This window comes from Vipera berus (assembly GCF_964194415.1).
Source record: "Vipera berus genome assembly, chromosome: 8".
Classification (NCBI taxonomy): Eukaryota; Metazoa; Chordata; class Lepidosauria; order Squamata; family Viperidae; genus Vipera; species Vipera berus.
In genome coordinates, this window is record NC_138211.1 from 20129704 (window position 1) to 20149044 (window position 19341).

At 44.6% G+C, this 19341-nt stretch overlaps 1 protein-coding gene across 2 annotated transcripts in view; it reads right to left on the reverse strand.

The window, feature by feature from the left end:
• Positions 1-19341, reverse strand: part of SEMA4C (semaphorin 4C) — an 84159-nt gene that overhangs the window by 36998 nt on the left and 27820 nt on the right. For both annotated transcript variants that reach the window (XM_081333568.1, XM_081333569.1), the window contains exon 2: positions 16683-16904. In XM_081333568.1, coding sequence (XP_081189694.1) covers positions 16683-16845 — 163 coding nt within the window. In that variant the 5' untranslated portion in view covers positions 16846-16904. The remainder of the gene's footprint in view (positions 1-16682; positions 16905-19341) is intronic.

Here is a 19341-nt window from a genome sequence, read left to right on the forward strand (position 1 = left end):
AAACTTCCAAGAGAAGAGACACGAGAGGGCTAGTATGGGCTTGACAAGAGTGGAAAGAACAAAGCAACACCCTAAGAGAAAAACAGCCCCACCCACTTTGCGCCACTGCCTCCAGGATCCCCAAAGAAGCCAAGGGTGGCCTCTGTTCACCCATGTTTGGTACCTCCTGTTGTAGACCCACCAGCCTTTCGGCAAACATCAACCTCTCGAGGGCAGCATGAACATATTCAGCTCAACGTCAAGTTTCCTGAGCAGCTTTCAAATCCAGGTTTTGCAAAACAACATGGACCAAAAAACAACAACACACACACACACACACACACACACACACACTGGGGAAAAGGAATGAAGCTACAGGGGGTGGGCGCCACCTCTATTTTGCTAGTGCCCAAAATTGGTGGGGAGGAGGGAGAGGCAGGCAGGCAAGCCAGCTAAGTTGCACATGGCCATGGACTCTGCCACGCTCTCACCCCACCCTCTCTCTCGCCGCAGCCTCTCCCTGCACGTTTGGGGCATTTGCCCTTAAAGAAAAGAGGGAGGGAATCAGAGGCACCACGCCTGCCCTGCCCGTGCCCCAAAAGAGCTTTGCAACTCTGCCAACGCTGCTGACTCAGCAAAAGAGAGGATTAGGTGGGACCAAAACCAGAAAGTGCCCCCAAAGCCTGATTGTGCAACTCTCACTAGATAGAGGACCGTGCAAGAAAGCCACTCAGCCAGAAACTGGACTTGAATTCCAAATTATGGGGCTAATGTGATATGCGCCGACAGCCCCATCTGTGCAACGCGTGGTCACATGTTTCTAGATTGTACAACGCACAACCTGAGGCTCAAGCGGTGGTTTTAGAAAGCTAAGTGAACCAAACCCGTCACATTAACCCGTCAACTGTTGTAGTCCTGCACCTGGCAGGGGAACCTGGGCTAGATGATCTTTGTGGTGCCTTCCAACGTTCTACGATGTTTATGGTCTTGTCGGAAAGCAAGTGGTGGTGCTTTGCTATCTCAGATATATTGAGCGGCAGGGCATGGACTGCAAAAACAAGGGGAAAATTCCATATAGAAAAGCCAAGTTCTGTAGGTGCTGTTGAATTTTTGATTGGCAATGAACCACAAACAACCAAAATCTGTACACTTTCTTGAGACACCTCCTCTTTTGTTCAGCTGTCAACCTTACCCTAATTCTAAAGATGTCTAAAAAAAAAAAAAAGCTAAAAAATGTCAGGCATCTTCCAAATGTGCTGAAGTTTGGTATTCCCAGAATCCTTTGCCTCTATTCCTGGAGTCATCCGGAATTCTGGGATCAGCATTCTGACTCCTTTAGAAGCATGCCGGTGGCCAAGCAGCAAAAAGAGCAGTGCCGGACCAAGACGATTTTAAAAGTGGAAGAATTGTCTTGACAGTTTAATTAAGCAATTTAACGAACTGTTAAATTTTAAAGTATATGCACAGGTTGCTTCCATACAACAGCTTAATTTGATTACCACGCTGTCCCATTTCCTGGGTTCACAGAACATGTGGAACAAAATGCTAAGCCACAACTGGCCATAAGGTACCCAAAGCTTAGTGTTGCGTATGTGTGTTTATGGGCAAGTAAACAACTAAATGTGCAAGTAAAATCTAGCTGAGCAAATATGATTCTATGTTCATCTCCTTTCAGATCACAAATGGTTCTCAGGTTTCAAATAAAGTAAAGAGCTCTGTGAATGTTGCTGACTCTGGGCTGTTGGTTTTGATCTCCGAGCTTGGTGATTTGGCTACAAACTTTTCATCTCCATTTTGGAGGGGAGGGGAAATATCTTCAATGCACTTTGAATTGTGCTCTTCTGTTAGAGCACTGGCCTTTAAATACCTTTAGGTATTTAGGTATTTAAAAGGTATTTAAAAGCCAGTGCTCTGACAGATGAGCACAACTCGAAGTGCACTGAAGATGCCCTCCCCCAAATGGAGATGAAACTTTTGCAGACAAATTGCCAAGCTCAGAGATCAAACTAACTCTGTAAACTGATTTGTTTTTGGTGAGCTAGCATTTGGCCACAACTGTATACTGATCTGTATACAACAGCTAGTCCTTGATGTACAACTGTTTGTTTAGTGACCGTTGGAAGTTACAAAGAAAAGGGCGATTTTAGGACTATTTTTCACACTTACAACCATTGCAAGCATCCCCCTGGTTGCAGTGATCAAAAATTCAGATGCTTGGCAACTGGCTCATACTTATGATGCTTGCAGGGTCACAGGGTCACGTGATCACCTTTTGTGGTCTTCTGACAAGCAAAGTCAACGAGGAAGCCAGATTCACTTAACAACCCTGTTGCCCGTTTAACAACTGTAGCAACTCACTTCAGTGTGGCAAGAAAGGTCATAAAATGGAGCAAAGGTCACCTAGCAGCTGTCTTGCTTAGCAATGGAAATTGTGGTCATAAGTCGAGGACTACCCATAGTTTTATCTTCTCACCCTAGAAAGTGTTTGTCTTCTTACTCTGGAACATTTTTGTCTTCTCAGCCAATATCATTATAGTCTTCTTCACCCAACACACAGGTGACATACAGGTGAGCAGACAAAAGCCACTCCTGGCAGCACAAGAGTGATCACCATGGAGTCATTTGCTGTGCGCAAAGAACCCACAGGCTGTTATGTCTGGAACTAAAATTAGTCTGGGTGGCCACAGAGGCCCAGAGATGATTGCCGACTCCCTCCCTCCCTACGGCCAACCTGAGCATCAAGGTAGGCAGCATCACCGTGAAGGAAACCGAGGCGTCCATGGGGAGGGAGAGAATGAGATCATACTCAGGTGTTTATGACAACGTTGCGTGTTGCCTTGGGAGAGCAAGGCAATTCAGGGGAGACCACTCACACTCTGGAAGCTCCTGGCGAGCATGGAAGGTGGCGGAAGACAATAAGAATCCATTGGTTGCTCAGAAGACAAAGCAAAGTCTCCAGTTGCACAACTGGGCTCCCTCCAGAAGGACTGGACCTCAACTCCGGGGATGGTGGTAGTGATGGAAGAGGATGGGAGATGAAGTCCAACACATCTGGAGGGCTTCAGGTTGGGGAAAGCAACTCCAGGAATTTAGCTTATGTTTACAAAATGCAAGCCTGAAACAGGAGATTTTGAAGCCCTGATACAAATCTTCCCATCATGCCTCAGCTCAGCATCCTTTCCTTTCCTTTCCTTTCCTTTCCTTTCCTTTCCTTTCCTTTCCTTTCCTTTCCTTTCCTTTCCTTTCCTTTCCTTCTCTCTCTCTCTCTTTCTTTCTCTTTCCTTCTTTCCTTCCTTCCCTGCCTTTATTGTTTCTATTAATAACTCAAGGTGGTGGACATAGCTAATACTGCTTCCTACTTCTATTTCCCCCACAACAACCCTCTGAGGTGGGCTGTCCAGTCTCTTCTTAAAAACTTCCAGTGTTGGAGCATTCACCGCTTCTGGAGGCAGGTTGTTCCACTGGTTAATTGTTCTAACCATCAGGAAGTTTCTCCTTAGTTCTAGGTTGCTTCTCTAGTTTCCATCCATTGCTTCTTGTCCTGCCTTCGGGCACTTTGGAGAATAGCTTGACTTCCTCTTCTTTGGGCCAACCCCTGAGATATTGGAACACTGCTATCATGTCACCCCTCACCCTTCTCCTCGTTAAACTACACAATTGCAAAAAAAAAAAAAAAAGATAGGTCTACAGTGAAATGAAGGGGTAGAGTCTCACAGGGGTGCCGGTAGTCTTTGACTTGCAAATATTCCTTTAGCAACTACTCAGAGTTGCAACACTACTGGAAAAAGTGACCTGATGACCATTTCTCAGACTTACGACCGTGCTAGCATCCCCCTGGCCATGTGATCAAAATTTGGGAGCTTGGCAACTGTTATATAGTGATGAGAGTTGCAGCATCCGCAATCTTCCTAGCTGGCTTTGACAAGCAAAATCAATACCGGACAGGGGTAGGCAGCCTTGGCTCTTTTATGACTCGTGGACTTCAACTCCCAGCTGGCTCAGGAATTCTGGGAGTTGAAGTCCACGAGTCATAAAAGAGCCAAGGTTGCCTACCCCTGATGTAGGGGAAGCCTACTTAATGACCGTGCAATTCCCTTGACAGTGAGGTTCACTTAACAGCGGTGCAAAACCCAGTGCAACGGGAAATCTGGTTCCAATTGTGATCGTTAAGTCGAAGACTGACTGTTCACTTCAGGGAGAGCAACTTTAGCAATGTCAAATTCATCAGCAGGAGCAACGCATATCTCCCAGATGATCCCCTCTGTTTTTTGGATGCAAAGGGACATCCAACTCACACAAACACACACACACACACACACACACACACAAAGAAACATACCTTTTCTTCAGCTAAACGGAAATGTCCACTCCAAGAATTCTAGTTACCGTGTTTTGCTGCTACACAGATACCCTGGCCTAAGCTGTTTTTTTTATATCCCGCCCTTCTCCGAAGACTCAGGGCCGCTTACAATCTAAGCACAAACCAATGTGCTTAGCAATAGCCTTCATTCTATGTATATGCCTGCTTATTAGGGCTTTCCTCCCCCCCAAGCAGCATTTTTACAAAGTCAGCTTATTGCCCCCAACAATCTGGGTCCTCATTTTGCCTACCTCGGAAGGATGGAAGGCTGAGTCAACTTCGAGCCTGGTGGGACTCGAACCTGCACTAATTGCAGGCAGCTGGTGTTACTTAAGGAGGCATTAGCCCACTGCTCCACCAAGGCTCTTTTCATCAATAAAATTTAAGTTTACACCGCTGGTCCTTTACCGAATATTTAGTCAACAGCTACCAATCCCTCACAAAGCTGTCTTCACCCACCACACTTTCCAAACTCAGCTCAGATGTGTGCATCACATCTTTTCCATTATCAAGACAACCCATAGCTTATTAATCCAATCCATCTCTTTCAACGGCTAGAGAAACTTCCTGGTCTGCCTCGTAGACGCATCCTTGCAAGCAAGTGACATATTTTAGATTAAATTTTTAATGGGAGCAAAGCGGCGGTAACACCGCCAATATGAATTTACTGTTTTTAAGGAGTAAAAAAAAAAGCGTCCCATTTACTCTTTTTCTGATACACAATACTATAAAATTGCCTTGCAACAGAACTGGGTTACTATGGGGATAAATAAACCTGCAGTTTTGTGTATCCTTTCCACCTGTTTATACAACACAAAGGTTCAACAACAAAGCACTTCCATCAGATCTCTGTCATCCTTGGAAACGATATTAATGAAAAGGATGTCATGAAATTGATATCCTCCCCTCCCCCAATTAAAATTAACTGCTTGAACTTAATGTTGGAATGGGCAAAAGGATTGTGAGAAATCCAACCTTGGTGAGAATTTGACAATCTCATAAAATCTTCCCATCTTGTGAAGTTTGGGCAATTTTAAAACAAGGTATATACTTGGCAGCATTCTAGGACAAACTCTCAGGATTGCAAGACTTCAGCCAACTGTGATTTTGGGGCTTGGAGAGGGTCCAAAGCATCTTGCCAGCTATCACACTAAAATTGATATTCACTAATACAAACCCATCTGACCCCATTTTACATATTTCACTGTTGCCATGTCTTGCTGATCTGGGTTTCTACAGCCCAGATAGGGTAGCCCTATTCTAAACAGGCATATTTAAAGAGAGAGGGGGCAAACCCAATGGAACTCCATCGTTTTGGAGCCAGTGGGCACCCTGGGAATTCTTCAAATATGTCATAGAAGCAAATGGTTTATTTATTTATTCGTACCCCTCCTTTTACTGGTGGCCTGAGGGCTCAGGGATTAAGATGCTGGCCTTTTGGGCTGGGAAGCCAGCAGTCCAGGTTTGAAACCCAAGCTCTACCTGACGGGGTGAGCTCCCATCTTCCCCTGCCAGCCTAGCAGTTCGAAAGCATGCAAATGCGAGTAGATAAACAGGTACCACTTTGGTGGGAAGGTAACAGGTCTCTGTGACGTCACGCTGCGGAAATGTCTTTGGACAGCGCTGGCTCAATGGCCTTGAAACAGAGATGAGCAGCACTGCCAAGAGTCAGCAATGACTAGCAGAGGGGTTGGCAAGCTTGGCTCTTTTGTGACTTGCGGACTTCAACTCCCAGAATTCCTGAGCCAACATGGCTGGCTGGCTGAGGAATTCTGGGAGTTGAAGCCCACGAGTCATGAAAGAGCCAAGCTTACCTACCCCTAGACTAGCAGAATAAAATCTGCAGGACCTTACTTTATCCTGCCTATTATTTTTACAAGCAACCCAAGGTAGCAAATGTATTCAACCCTCGTTGGCACGGCCATCATAAAAAAGGTACACCACAAAAGGCCAAGAAAAAGCATGGGCTTTTGCTAAACCCATCTATGAACTTTCCAAAAGTTCGTAGCGCCTTCATGTATTTATTTATTTATATAGCCACTTATGTACCGTACTCCCCACCACCCAACACTCCCAGTGATACATAAATGGCTGCATAAACAAATAAACAATAAATAAATGATGTCTCGAGGCATTTTTGCAAATACGGATTACGCTTGAAGCTAGCTCTTCGTGCTTGCTCCCTGTTCATTTTCACTTAATTAAATGCAAAAGAGAAAAGATTTAAGCTTAGGCAAGGGCCAAGGTAGGAATACACTGGCGGGCACTTTGCCACTTTGCAGCACTGAAGGAGGGGGATCCACAGAGAATTCTGGAGCACCTCTGAGCCCCCCCCTTTAAAATGCACCCCAAAGAGGGGCAGAGTCAATCAAACCCACAGCCTCATCTGTGTTTGTTTCTCAGTGTCGCCACACTGAATCCTCTGCCAGCTGATTCAGCTCCGCTTCCACTACTGACTTCCCGTCCTTTCATCCCTAAACTTCCTAGAATGGTATTCGCTGCCTTCATTCTTAACTAAAGGATTTTCCCCCAGCCTTCCCAACCTGTCAGGGTTTCCTTTCAGCCTCAGGCAATGTCCGTATTACAGAACCTGAAGTCCAGCTGTTTGAGATGAGACCAGCTGGGAAAGGCTGGTGAGATCAGAACAAATCAAGAATTTATGACCAGCTTTCCCATTCGCCCTCCTCCCCCGTGAATTTCCTTGGACACCCAATTCTTGGATTTTCCATCTAGCTTGCTTTCTTTTCCAGAGCATGAGGTCATACTTTTTCAGCCTATGTAATTTTCCACTTCTCATCAGTGCCACTGTCATCTCACTGTCATCTGTGAATTTAATGCACGGCCCTGACTGCTTTGTTTCTAGCGGCCAAGACGGTTACTTAAGAGAAAATTAAAAAGCAAAATCCAGGATACTTTGGCCCACAGCTTCCCTGAAGTTAAGGTTTGCCAACTGCGTTTAAAGCTAGGCCTCTTGGATAAGTTTCCTGACAAAGCTAGGGATACGTACCTTCAGTCATTAATGCTGCCATTATCCATAATAAGAAACACCATCGGCATTGACAAATTCACCATCAGTCAATTGCAAAAGTCAGCTTTACTCGGAACAGCTTACTTCCTGCGACGATACCTCTAACACAGAGGTCCCCAAACCCTGTTCCGTGGACCAGTACTGGGCCGTGGCAGCAACTGCTCTGCACAAACAAGCTCCAACCGTGGGATGCAGGCAGTACACAAAACCACGCACCCTCCGGTCAAACGGAAAAACCTCTCTCCACGGAACCGGTCCCTCTGCTCTAACACCATCAAACATCAACCTATCCCAGGTTCTTGGGAAAGACTCAATAAATGGATAAAAATGCCAAATCCAATCTGATCATCTGGCTGACTGTGTGACAAACCATAAAAGAGACCAAAAAACCCAAACATCTGGAGCACCACTTGAACACCATCAGCACTGACAAAATCACCATCAGTCAACTGCAAAAGAAAGCTGTGCTTGGAACGTGACAATATCCTTAATATTGTTAAAACAATAACATCTGCCTATTCCAGATCCTTGGGAAGAACTTGGTAGGTGGATAAAAATGCCAAATCCAGTCTAAACATCTGGCTGACTATGCAACCAACCATAATAATAATAACAACTGAAGGCTTACTGAGTACTGGAGAGACCAAACTGGCCTACAAGAAAGACCAAATAAGGAATAGAAAAGAGACGTGGCAGGGCAAAATTACATGGCCAATACATTTATTTTAAAAAAAAACAGGCAAAGCAGATAACAAGACTTGGCAATGACTGAAAGCAAGGGAATTGAAGAGAGAGCTGGGATAATTCTTTCTGGCTACATAAGACCAAGCCGTAAGAACAAAATGCATACAAAGCCAGAATTGAGAAGACAGCAACAGGCAGCAAAGGCTGCCTCAGCAAAGCTGAAGAAACGGTGGATCACCTGTTCAGCTGTTGCAAGAAGATCGCCCAGACTGACCACAAACGATGGCAAGACAAAACAGCAACAATGGTGCACTGAAATAGCTGCAAAATAATACCATTTGCCTGCGAGCAAGAATTAGTGCAGGGGGTTCCCAACCAGGGGTGCTTGTATCCCTTGGGGGGTGCGAGACGATATTGCAGGGGGGTGCAAATACGTGGGTTTAGAGTGTTCAAAATTATAGTGTATACGCATAATTCATTGCTGTTATTTCGAACTTTTGTAAGAGGTGCGACAATATATCAGAAGCCTTCTAAGACTACGGGGTGTAGAAAAGGTTGGGCAGGGCTTTTTTTGTCATAGAACGCTCAGAACGGAGTTCCGGCACCTTTTTTTGGATGGAACCTTGTAGGGTAGGCAAGGCGGGTTGTATGACATGTGTGAGTTCCGGCACCTTTTTCTTTTACAAAAAAAGCACTGAGGTTGGGAACCACTGAAGTAGTGGGACCATAAAATAGAGAAAGTAATAGAAAATGATGAAATTAAAAGTGCTTTAGAATTTACATAGAATTCAGACAGAATTCAGACAGACAGGCACCTGCCACATAATAACTCAGACTTAACAATTGTCAATAAAAAAGACAAAAAAGGATATATATATATATATATATATATATATATATATATATATATATATATATATATATATATATATATATATATATATATATATATATATATATATATATATATAATGGACATTGCTGTGCATGGAGACAGCAGAATAGAAGAGAAAGAACTGGAGAAAATCCCAAAATATAAAAACCTGCAAACAAGAATGGAATGACCATGGTAAAAGAAAGTAAATATAGCATCAATAGTGATTGGTGTCTTAGGTGCAATCCCAAAACCTCTGGAGCATCCCTTGAACACTTTTCAACATTGCTGGTGATGACCTATAAAGCCCTAAATGGCTTGGGTCCAGGATATTTGAGGGAACACCTGCTGCCAGCATCAAGTTCCCTTCGTCCAGTCCGCTCCCACAGGGAGGGTCTCCTCAGGGTGCCGCCGGTTAAAGATTGCCGGCGGGTAACACCCAGGGGTAGGGCCTTCTCAGTGGGTGCGCCTGCCCTGTGGAACCAGCTGCCTGCGGAGCTGAGGACTGCCCCCGACCTCCGTTCATTCCGCCGGGACCTGAAGACCTGGCTCTTCGAGCTCTCTGGCCCAGGCTGAGAATTTTTTAATTTTAATTTTAACTGGGTTTTAATTTTCCTCAGGGTTTTATTTAATCTTTTTAAATTTGTTTTAACGTTTATATTGACTTTCTTTTAAATGCCCTGTAAACCGCCCTGAGTCCTTCGGGAAAGGGCGGTATATAAATCTAAATAAAATAAAATAAATAAATAAATAAACATTGACAAAATCTCCATCATTCAGTTGCAAAAGGCAGCTTTACCTGGAACAAATAACACTATCAAGCAACGTCACCTCCCTCACCCAGGGTCCTTCAGCAGAACTCACTAGGCGGGCAAAAATGCCAAATCCAGTCTAAATATCTGGCTGACTGTGCGATGAACTGTAATATTAACTTTTAAAAAATTGGAACTTAACTGGGTGTACCGAAAACAAAACATGAATATCAAAATAATACAATAAAAAATTGGAAGTAGAATGCTGGCAAGGAAAAGCAGTACATGGTCAATTTTTACAAAAGATTGAAGGGAAAGTGGATAAACGATAAAATCTGGCAGTGCCTTAAAAAAAATCTACGCCTTAATAATTTTTCCCACTGTGAACGATAAAAAGGCCACACTGCTTGGATCCACACTTAGACTATGCTGATACATCACAACATCACATTGTGGGTTCTTGGGAAGAAGTTGACGCAATGAAGGTCAACACCAGCTCAAATACTAGCAGCTGTGACTTCACACTGTTGTGTACAAAAAAACTTTCCATTTCAGAGTTTCACTGTTGAAAAGGAGGAAGATTATAAGCCACTATTATCAAAATCAATGGCACTTTCTGTACATTTTGCTCAAGCCAACAACGGATCCTTGCTACAAGATGCTTACAACTTAAAATGGAGAGCAATGAGGAAAGGGCAACAACAGATCAAAAAGGAACAAAAGACAAGAAGTGTGAGCAAGTGCAATTACGCACAAACTCCATTCCATTTTGGGAAAAGTGGGTGAGCTTCTTTTGAATGTCCACAAAACTTTCTGGAAGCTTGGTACTGATGCAAAGTGGTTAAGGCTTGGGCAGACTAAGTCCTTTGTGGTTCTGATGGATGGGTGCAGATTTCTCTTGATGTGAAATCTACTTTAGGAGTTACTCTATGGCTGAATTCGCATTAATCCTTGCCAGAGGTTCACCTTCAACCCAGGTTAACCAGACACATGCCAGGCTAAAGCTAAACAAATGAAACACATTTTGGCTTAACTTAGCGGTTTCTTTCACAGAACGGATTCAGACAGCAGTCGAGTCCCTCAAATTAGCAAAATCCATTTCAGCCTAATCAAATTCACTATATTAATTGATCCCCACATGTCTCATTCCACTGCCCACCCCAGGGAATACTAGAGCAGGAAACTGTCCTGGGAAATGGTTTTTTGTGTAGCTTTTCACCCCTTGGAGCTCATGCAAAGTTTTTAGCCCCCAGCATTTGAGAACTAACCTTTGTACATGGTGTGATTTACAGCTGAAAAGTCAAAAGAAAAATCAGTATAACTGAGATTTAGTTGTACTTAACAAAGTTGGAAATGTTTTACACTCCTCCCCACCCTCGGGAAAAAAAAGCAAGTGTGCGATCTTAAATACCTGGCACCTGTTTTATCCAAAAAATGTCATTTTATCATTGCCCTATTGATGGTAGCTCTGAGCCACTGGTGAGAAGCAAAAAGTTGCAACTCTCAGATAAGGCATTAAAATCTGAATTATTGAGTCTGGTTTCCCCAAGCCACTGGCTTTTCAAAATTAGCTTTTCCTTTTCCATCTGCTTCTATCCTCCTTCCATCCCCGTCTCTTTTCTTTGCATATAATTAACAGTGACTCCCAATTTAATTAATAGCTTCTAGGGAGCCCCAGCCAAGCCCACATCCAAAGTACCATCAGACCACAGACTCTGGTCTGCTCTCCATTTATCTTCCCCTCCCTTGTCAACAGTTACCAGCAGGAGTAAGTTTCTGAATGGGAAGCAGGAGAAGTTAATGTCATAGACGCCCAATGAAAGAAGGCTATGGTGGATAGGTTGGGCTAGCCTGCCAACCAGGGACCCTTCCCCAGATCTGAGAAAGGGACAACCAGAAGAAGTAGCTGGGGCTCAAAATTCTTCACATGACCCAGTGGTTTTCAAAAACAGTCTGAACCACCATTGGACTGGGATGGAATGAGATCTTCTGCCTTGAGCAGGCAGTTGGATTTGAAGACTTCTGAGCCCTATGATTTTATGTTCTGTGTTATGTTAAGTTGGGGGATCCACAGCACTTTCCAAGAGAAGAAGCCAAGGTTCCAGATTCAATTCCATGAAAAAAAAAATCATAGATGGATTGAAAACACAGCAGGAGCTCCCAAGGTTTGAGATTCAGGAGAGACTTAAGGAGATGCTCTTGCAGACCACTTTCTTTCCTTCCTGTTCTGTCCTCTGTTTGCTGTCCTCCTCTCACCCAACCATAATAGATTCTGGCCACCATGGGAGGGCTGCACCCTTGAATGGCATCACCCCCATCTCTGGTGTACAAAACCCAGAGATCCTAAGCATGTGCCAAATTTTGAAGAAGATACTTCAGATTTTGGTTTAAAATAGCAATAGCACTTAGACTTGTATACCACTTCATATGATTTACAGGTCTCTCTAGGTGGCTGACGGAGTCAGCATATTGCCCCCCAACAATCTGGGTCCTCATTTTGCCAACTTTGGAAGGATGGAAAGCTGAGTTAACTGAGCCAGTCAGGATCAAACTGCTGACAATTGGCAGAGTTAACCTGCAATGCTACATTCAAACCACTGGGACACTACGGCTATACTGGGACCTTGGCTTCTGCTCTTAGAAAGTGCTCATAAATAGGACTGAAAGACCACTCGGTCCTAAGCATGCAGAGAGGAACTCCATTTTGTAAAAGGACTGCCTCCTCAGCTGATGTGTGGTAGAATCAAATTCCCAACTTGCTTAAGGAAGTGACAAGACCGCAGACCTGTAGAGCCCACAGCTCTCTCTGAAGTAACATTGTTCCTCCAAGACCCTTAACCAGGGCAGTTAGAAACAAAATGGTTGTGTTCCCCCAACAATCTAAGGTAAGCTCCAGTTTCTGAATGGTTTCCACTAAGTGAGCCCATCTCAACAATTTATGGTCAACCTACTGCGCAAACCCTACATAGCTCAGGGATGAGATGAAGTATGTTGTATGGATGCATTCAACAGAAGGGGAGGGGAGTTCAGTTTCACTCTAGGTGGGTGGGTTGGATTAAACGTGTGAGATACACAAAGTGGCAGGGCTTTGGTTCCAAGATGCCCATCATGACTTTCTTGACCGTATTTTATGGACACCCAATTTTTTTTCCCTACCAAGCATCGCCTCTTCTCAAAATCACCAGTTGCTGGAGACCGTATGGTGGGTGGTTAGAGGCAGAGATTAAGATTCCTTTTTTTAACATCTCTTTTTATTTCTCATACTAACCCTGATTCTCTCTCTCAAGCAAACCAGAGTAGTTGACTACAGGAACGGAAATTCCGGTCTCACCAGAAACAGGAACAGATTTCTTCCAGAAGTTTCTGGAAATGAAGCCAAAGGCTGGTTGAGGGTATAGAGCAAGGGGTAGGCAACCTTGGCTCTTTTATGACTCGTGGACTTCAACTCCCAGAATTCCTAAGCCAGCCACGCTGAGGGGAAAGGGAGAGGTTTCTATACTGGCTCAGGAATTCTGGAAGTTGAAGTCCACGAGTCATAAAAGAGCCATGGTTGCCTACCCCTGGGCTAGGCCAACCTTGGCATCTCTATGACTCGTGGACTTCATCTCCCAGAATTCCTGAGCCAGCATGGCTCAGCATGGAAACCTCTCCCTTTCCCCTCAGCATAGCTGGCTCAGGAATTCTGGGAGTTGAACTCCACGAGTCATAAAAGAGCCAAGGTTGCCTACCCCTGGTATAGAGGCAGGTATAGAAATTCTGTGTCCCTCTGACCAAGGGTTGGAAACAAGCAGCAAATGCAATGACATACACCCGTATTGTGCTGGAACACACCTGTTAATGTAAATTAAGAGCTTGGCAGGGTATATTTTTGGCTTTCTGTTCTCAAAATCTGACAATTGGCCAGGAGGATAACATTCTGGTTGAACCAGTACACAGGTTGGGTAGAAACACCAGGCACGTCCTGATAGTAGCTTCCCTCTCCTCCTCCTCCTCCTCCTCCTCCTCCTCCTCCTCCTCCTCCATGGTGTCAAGAAAATGACAGAATTATGCATCTCACAAAGAGACTGGAAAATGGAACAACACAACAATCCAGTGATCCTCTCTGTTATTGTTCTGTTCCTCCTTCTCCGTAAATACGAAGGATCTCTAGGACGTTTCTACTTGAGGCCCAAAGATCTGGAACTACTGTGTAACCTCCCTTGGCACCTGGAAACTTCCATGCCTCATCTGATTTCTTAAACTTCACTACTTCAAAAGCATTAGCCAGGGCTGCAGGCACTCTGCAAACCTAATTCCACCCTGAAGGATCATCTTGGTTTCCAGGCATGCCTCTGGATCTTGCCTGAGATGAAGGCATTATTTAAAAAGAAGCCTAACGAGATTCAGCAGTTGAAAAGGGTTTGGTTATAACGATGCTCATCCAGCCAGAAGAAAGAAAAAAAAAAGACAAGAAGCACGTTGGGATGGGAAAAGCTATCAGGAACTCCACCATTTTGTTCTGTAGTAGAAATGTTTTGTGACTGGCCACGTCCCCCGTGGCAGCGGTAACATGCTTTTAGAACACAGAACATAAAATCATAAGGCTGGAAGGGAACTCAAGAGGTCTTGTAGTCCAGGGGTCCTCAACCTTGGCAACTTTAAGGCTTGTGGACCTCAACTCCCAGAATTCCTGGCTGAGGAATTCTGGGAGTTGAAGTCCACACATCTTAAAGTTGCCAAGGTTGAGGACCCCTATTTAGTCCACCCCCCTGCTCAAGGCAGGAAACCTTTTTCCATCCCAGTCAAAGGGTGGTTCAGCCTACTTTTGAAAACCTCTGGGTCATGTCAAGAATTTTGAACCCCAGCTACTTCTCCTGTTTGTCCCATTCCCAGTTATCATGTCACCCCTTATCCTTCTCTTCAATAGGACATAAGATTTTTTTGCCACCAGATCTTTACTGCTCTTCTCTGCACTATTTGTAAGGTCTCAACATCTGTTTTCTTTTTTTTATCACCATGACCAGAACTGGATGTATTATTCCACGTGTGACCTCACTAGGGCAGTATAAAACATTCCTATCACTTTTGGTGATCTTAATGCTATCCCTCTGCGTTGGCTTTTTTGGCAGCTGAACTCTGAAGAGATTAGAGAAGATTCCTGACCAAGGAAACCATGGCCAACGGATCAATTAAGGCTCCACCCAAGCCTCGATTGAATGATTAGAACAACAAATTTCCCAGTTAAAAAAAGGAAAGCGTGATAGTTAAGATCTGAACCCTTGAGAGATGCTATCTTGCCTGTGTTTTTTTCAAAGAATTCAAGTAGCCCTCGGCTCACCAACACAAACTGCGCCCAACATTTTTGTTGCTGAAAAGAGTTGTGCTCCATTTTATGACCTTTCCTGACACGGCTGTTAAGCGAATCGCTGCAGTTGTTAAATCAATGACCCGGTTCTGAAGTGAATCTGCTTTTCCCCTTTGGCTCTGCTTGTCGAAAGGTGATCACGTGACCCCCCGGGGGGGGGAAATGGGACACTGCAACCGGCATAAAGGTGAGTCAGTTGGCAAGTGTCTGAATTTTGACCACGTGACCAGGGGGATGGTGGCCACGGTCGCTAAGTGTGAAAAACAGTCCTACGTCCCTTTTTTCAGTGCTGTTGTAGCTTTGAATGGTCACTAAATGAACCGTGGTTAAGTCGAGGACTACCTGTGTCAGCATCCTGGCTTCTTTACAAGAGAATCAAGCTGAGGCTGCTAGAGGTTCCATGGCCGCCCTCGAGTTTGCTACCTCATGCTACCTGTTTCCTTTACCAAGCCCTGTGGTGATTCTCCTCCTATTCTTCTTGGTCTGTTTTGCCTCATTGGCCTGGGTGCTCCACTCCTTCGCGTCTTGGGCTCCTCTTTAAAAATGCTGAGCATTCTTAAAGAAGGCTTCCAAGGGCCATAATGCACCACCAGCAGCACCAAGGTTGATAACACGACACTGTACCAGCAATTCTAGCTCTGTCTTCTCTGAAAACTGATGCAAGCTAGGAATGAGGGAGAAATTAAGGTCAGGGAACCACAGGGGAAAAATTAAACTGTTAACCCAAAGCAGCAAAATTGCTTGTCTTGCTGTTCTTATTGATGGGTGGAGCTTCATACCAACTCTCTGATTAATTCAAACTTCAAAAGCTTGAATGGGATGCCTCAAAGCTTGACTTGACGTGCTTATGTAAGGTCTAAAAATGCAGGCTTCTCTTTCTATCACACCTTCAGCGTTATCACCACCATAACTTTAAAGACAGTCCTTCACATTTTGGGGAGGCGCATCCATTTGTGCTGAAGTGCCAATGCATAATTTAAAATAACAAAGGAATTGAGAGGGCGATTACAAAAGTTCACATCGTTTTCTTCAGGTTGATAAATATTAATTTTAGGAACTCATTGGTCCATCCTAAGAACTGTGTGCTTTTCCATCAGATCCATGGAAACCTCTTCAGGAGTCCCAATAAGATGCCATCAGAGCAGGACCTGCCCACCTATCCACCCACTCACATGTCTGCCACCTGCATGATATGTTCACCACTGGGTAGTCCGGTGTAAGGATGATGTTCAGTTAGATGTTTTCTCCAAATGTGAGATGGAGGGAATGAAAATGAGAACTGTCCAAATAAAATTAGATGTCGGAGATGACTAGGCTGAACCTGAGGCAAAGTCATCATCAAGTCCCTTTACGCCAACCAGAGATCTAAGCCCAGCCCACCTTGAACTTGATTGACTCTTTATCTACCACCAATTTGCTTTGACTGTTAGTAATTCAGATTCTTGTAGACAGCTCTAGCATACCACACGCTTATATTCATTTGAATTGCCTAGACTCCTGATTTCCTGAGCGTGACACTAAGGATGGAGCCGAAGAACGTACAGGATCCTGCTGTAGATGCCATTTTAAGGGGGAAACACCCATGGCCACCCACTTGTCACGTCTCTTTTTATCAACACCACACGCAACCAAGGCTCCCTCTGGGAAGACTCAAGACTCACCGTGGTAGTGCACCGTTTTCCTGGGCACCAAGTTCCACCAGTTGCTGACCGCAGAGGCCTGTGTGCTAAGAACCAGCGAGGTGAAGAGACACACGCCGAGAGCCAGCTGAGGGACCATTCTGCTGGGGAAGGAAGATTCCCACCGTAGGCCGAGAAGAACCATCCACACCAAACCACGGCTGCTGTTACAATCCCAGTTCCTTTCTTCCTCGGTCAGTTGGCCTGGCAAAGGGGAGAGGCAAGGGGTTAGCTGGCTACGGCTACAGTGGCATCAGTCCCAGTGGGAAGGACCAGGAAGGGTGGTGAAAGAGAAGGGGGCCGCGCGGGAACAAAGGAAGCAGCGAGGGAGTTTCCATTCGGGTACCAGTCTTCTCAGAGGCTCAAGGGCCCTGGTGATTCAGCCAATGAGCAACAGGAAATGGAAATTTGAGAATCCCTGTTCATCTCCCCCCCCTTCCCCCCCCCCCAGCTGTCCCACACGGTCCTGTTTCCCAGATTTCACAATCTGGGTTCCTGTGTATCTGTCTATTAAGGGAAAAGCTTTTTACGTTTCCCGGAGAGGCTGACCTGGATGGAAGAGTCACTGAAATGCAAGCAGTGCATTAAACAAAAGAAACAAAAGGCGCTTCTAATCTCGTCATTAAACTTACAACAAGGAGAATTTCCTCCCCGGCTTTTGTGAGGTCGGAAATGAGGGCTTCAAAGGTGAGCAATTCCGAGGGCACAAAAAGGGAAAGAGAGAAACGGCTTTCGTTGCAGGCAGCAGATTCCCCCAACCAATCTTTTGTTGCAGTCTATTATCTCTTAAAATTTACAACCAGGAGCAAAAGGCAGCCAAATGAGCCCTTCCGGTCTCCCAAATCAGCACACAGCGATCCTGTGAGGTAGGCTAAAGAAGAAGACAGTCACTCATCCCAGGATTCCAAATAAGCTTCAATGGCTGAATATGGACCAAGTCTCCCCAGCTGTACCCCCAAATATTAGTCACTTCTTCCCATGGACTCCAGACCTGTCATTCCCAACCAGCTATATCTCACCTAAACCAAAATCATTTAGAGGGCACCAGGTTGATATTGCCTGGAATGGAAGCAGAATTTTGCCTCATCTCAGGACATAGAATAGAACAGAACATAGAAAAACAAGAGTTGGAAGGGACCTTGGAGGCCTTCTAGTCCAACCCCTTGCTTGGGCAGGAGACCCTATATGTCATTCCAGACAAATGGCTGTCCAGTCTCTTCTTAAAAACCTCCAGTGACGGAACACCCACAACTTCTGGGCAAGCTGTTCCACTGGTTAATTGTTCTCACTGTTAGGAAGTTTGTCCTTAATTCCAGGTTGCTTCTCTCTTTGATAAGCTTCCATACGTTATTTCTTCTTTCCTCAGGTGCTTTGGAGACTAGGTCGACCCCCTCTTTTCTGTGGCAGCCCCTTAAATATTGGAAGACTGCTTCTCATGTCACCTCTAGTCCTTCTCTTTGTTAAACTAGACATATCTAGTTCTCTCAACCATTCATCGTAGGGTTTAGCCTCCAGACACCTTATCAATCAGGGTTAGAAATAAGTTCACCTCTCCTGGTTCACTTCAACCATCCAAAACCCACTGTGTGAACTCGTGCCTGGTGATTCACCAGGCTGAAGTCAAGCTACCTTTTCTTAGAAAGAGCTGAAAGTCAATAGCCAGCAAAACTAATAAGAACAAAAAAATAGCATCTTCTACTAAGAAATCTTCTACTGTGAATAAGTACCAAGAACGCAACATGTTCAGTGCAGAAACAAACCGCATAATCTCAGCATCACTAGCTCAGCTTCTCCCAAATTCATGTTCTCCAAAGCTCCTGGATTATAAAGCTCACAATTCTCAGATTTCTCTTCCGAGAAGTTTTGAGCATCATTAAGATTATAAAGATAGACCAACCAGTATGACTGTAATAATTTATCTGCCTGTGGATATCTGCACAGGATTGCAAAAGCTATCACTACATTTTTCCCAACCAGGTTTTAGTAATTCAAGATAAGTATCAAACCCGCTAGATATGGAGTCATTTATATGCATGCATGAGCTCCTTTTAAAATATGGCTCGTACGATGCTCGGGAATAGCAAGTGGCTGGAGGAGCTTTCTCAAAGGAAGAGGGTGCATGAAACAGGGGAAAAAAATGCTTTATTTCAAACTCCAAACAACCTGCTATATACTGGAGGCTCCGGTTCAGCACACGTACCGGTAGTCTTTGATTTACGACCACAATGGAGCCCAAACATTTTGGTCCTTAAGTGAGACAGTTGTTAAGTGAGTTTTGCCCCATTTTACGACCTTTCTTGCCACAGTTGTACAGTTGAATCACTGCAGTTCTTAAGTTAGTGAGACAGTTGTTAAGTCAATCTGGCTTCCCCATTGACTTCGCTTGTCAGAAGGTCGCAAAAGGTGATCACATGACTGTGGGATACTGCGACCGTCGTAAATAAGAGACAGCTGCTAATTAGCTGGATTTTGATCAGATAACCATGGGGATGGCTGCAATGGCTGTCAAGTGTGAAAAATGGTCACTTTCTTCAGTTTCATTGTAACTTTGGTCACTAAATGAATGCTTGTAAGCTGAGGACTACCTGTAAAATTATTTCAGAGTTTGGTATGAACCAAAATTCACTGGCTGACTCCCCCC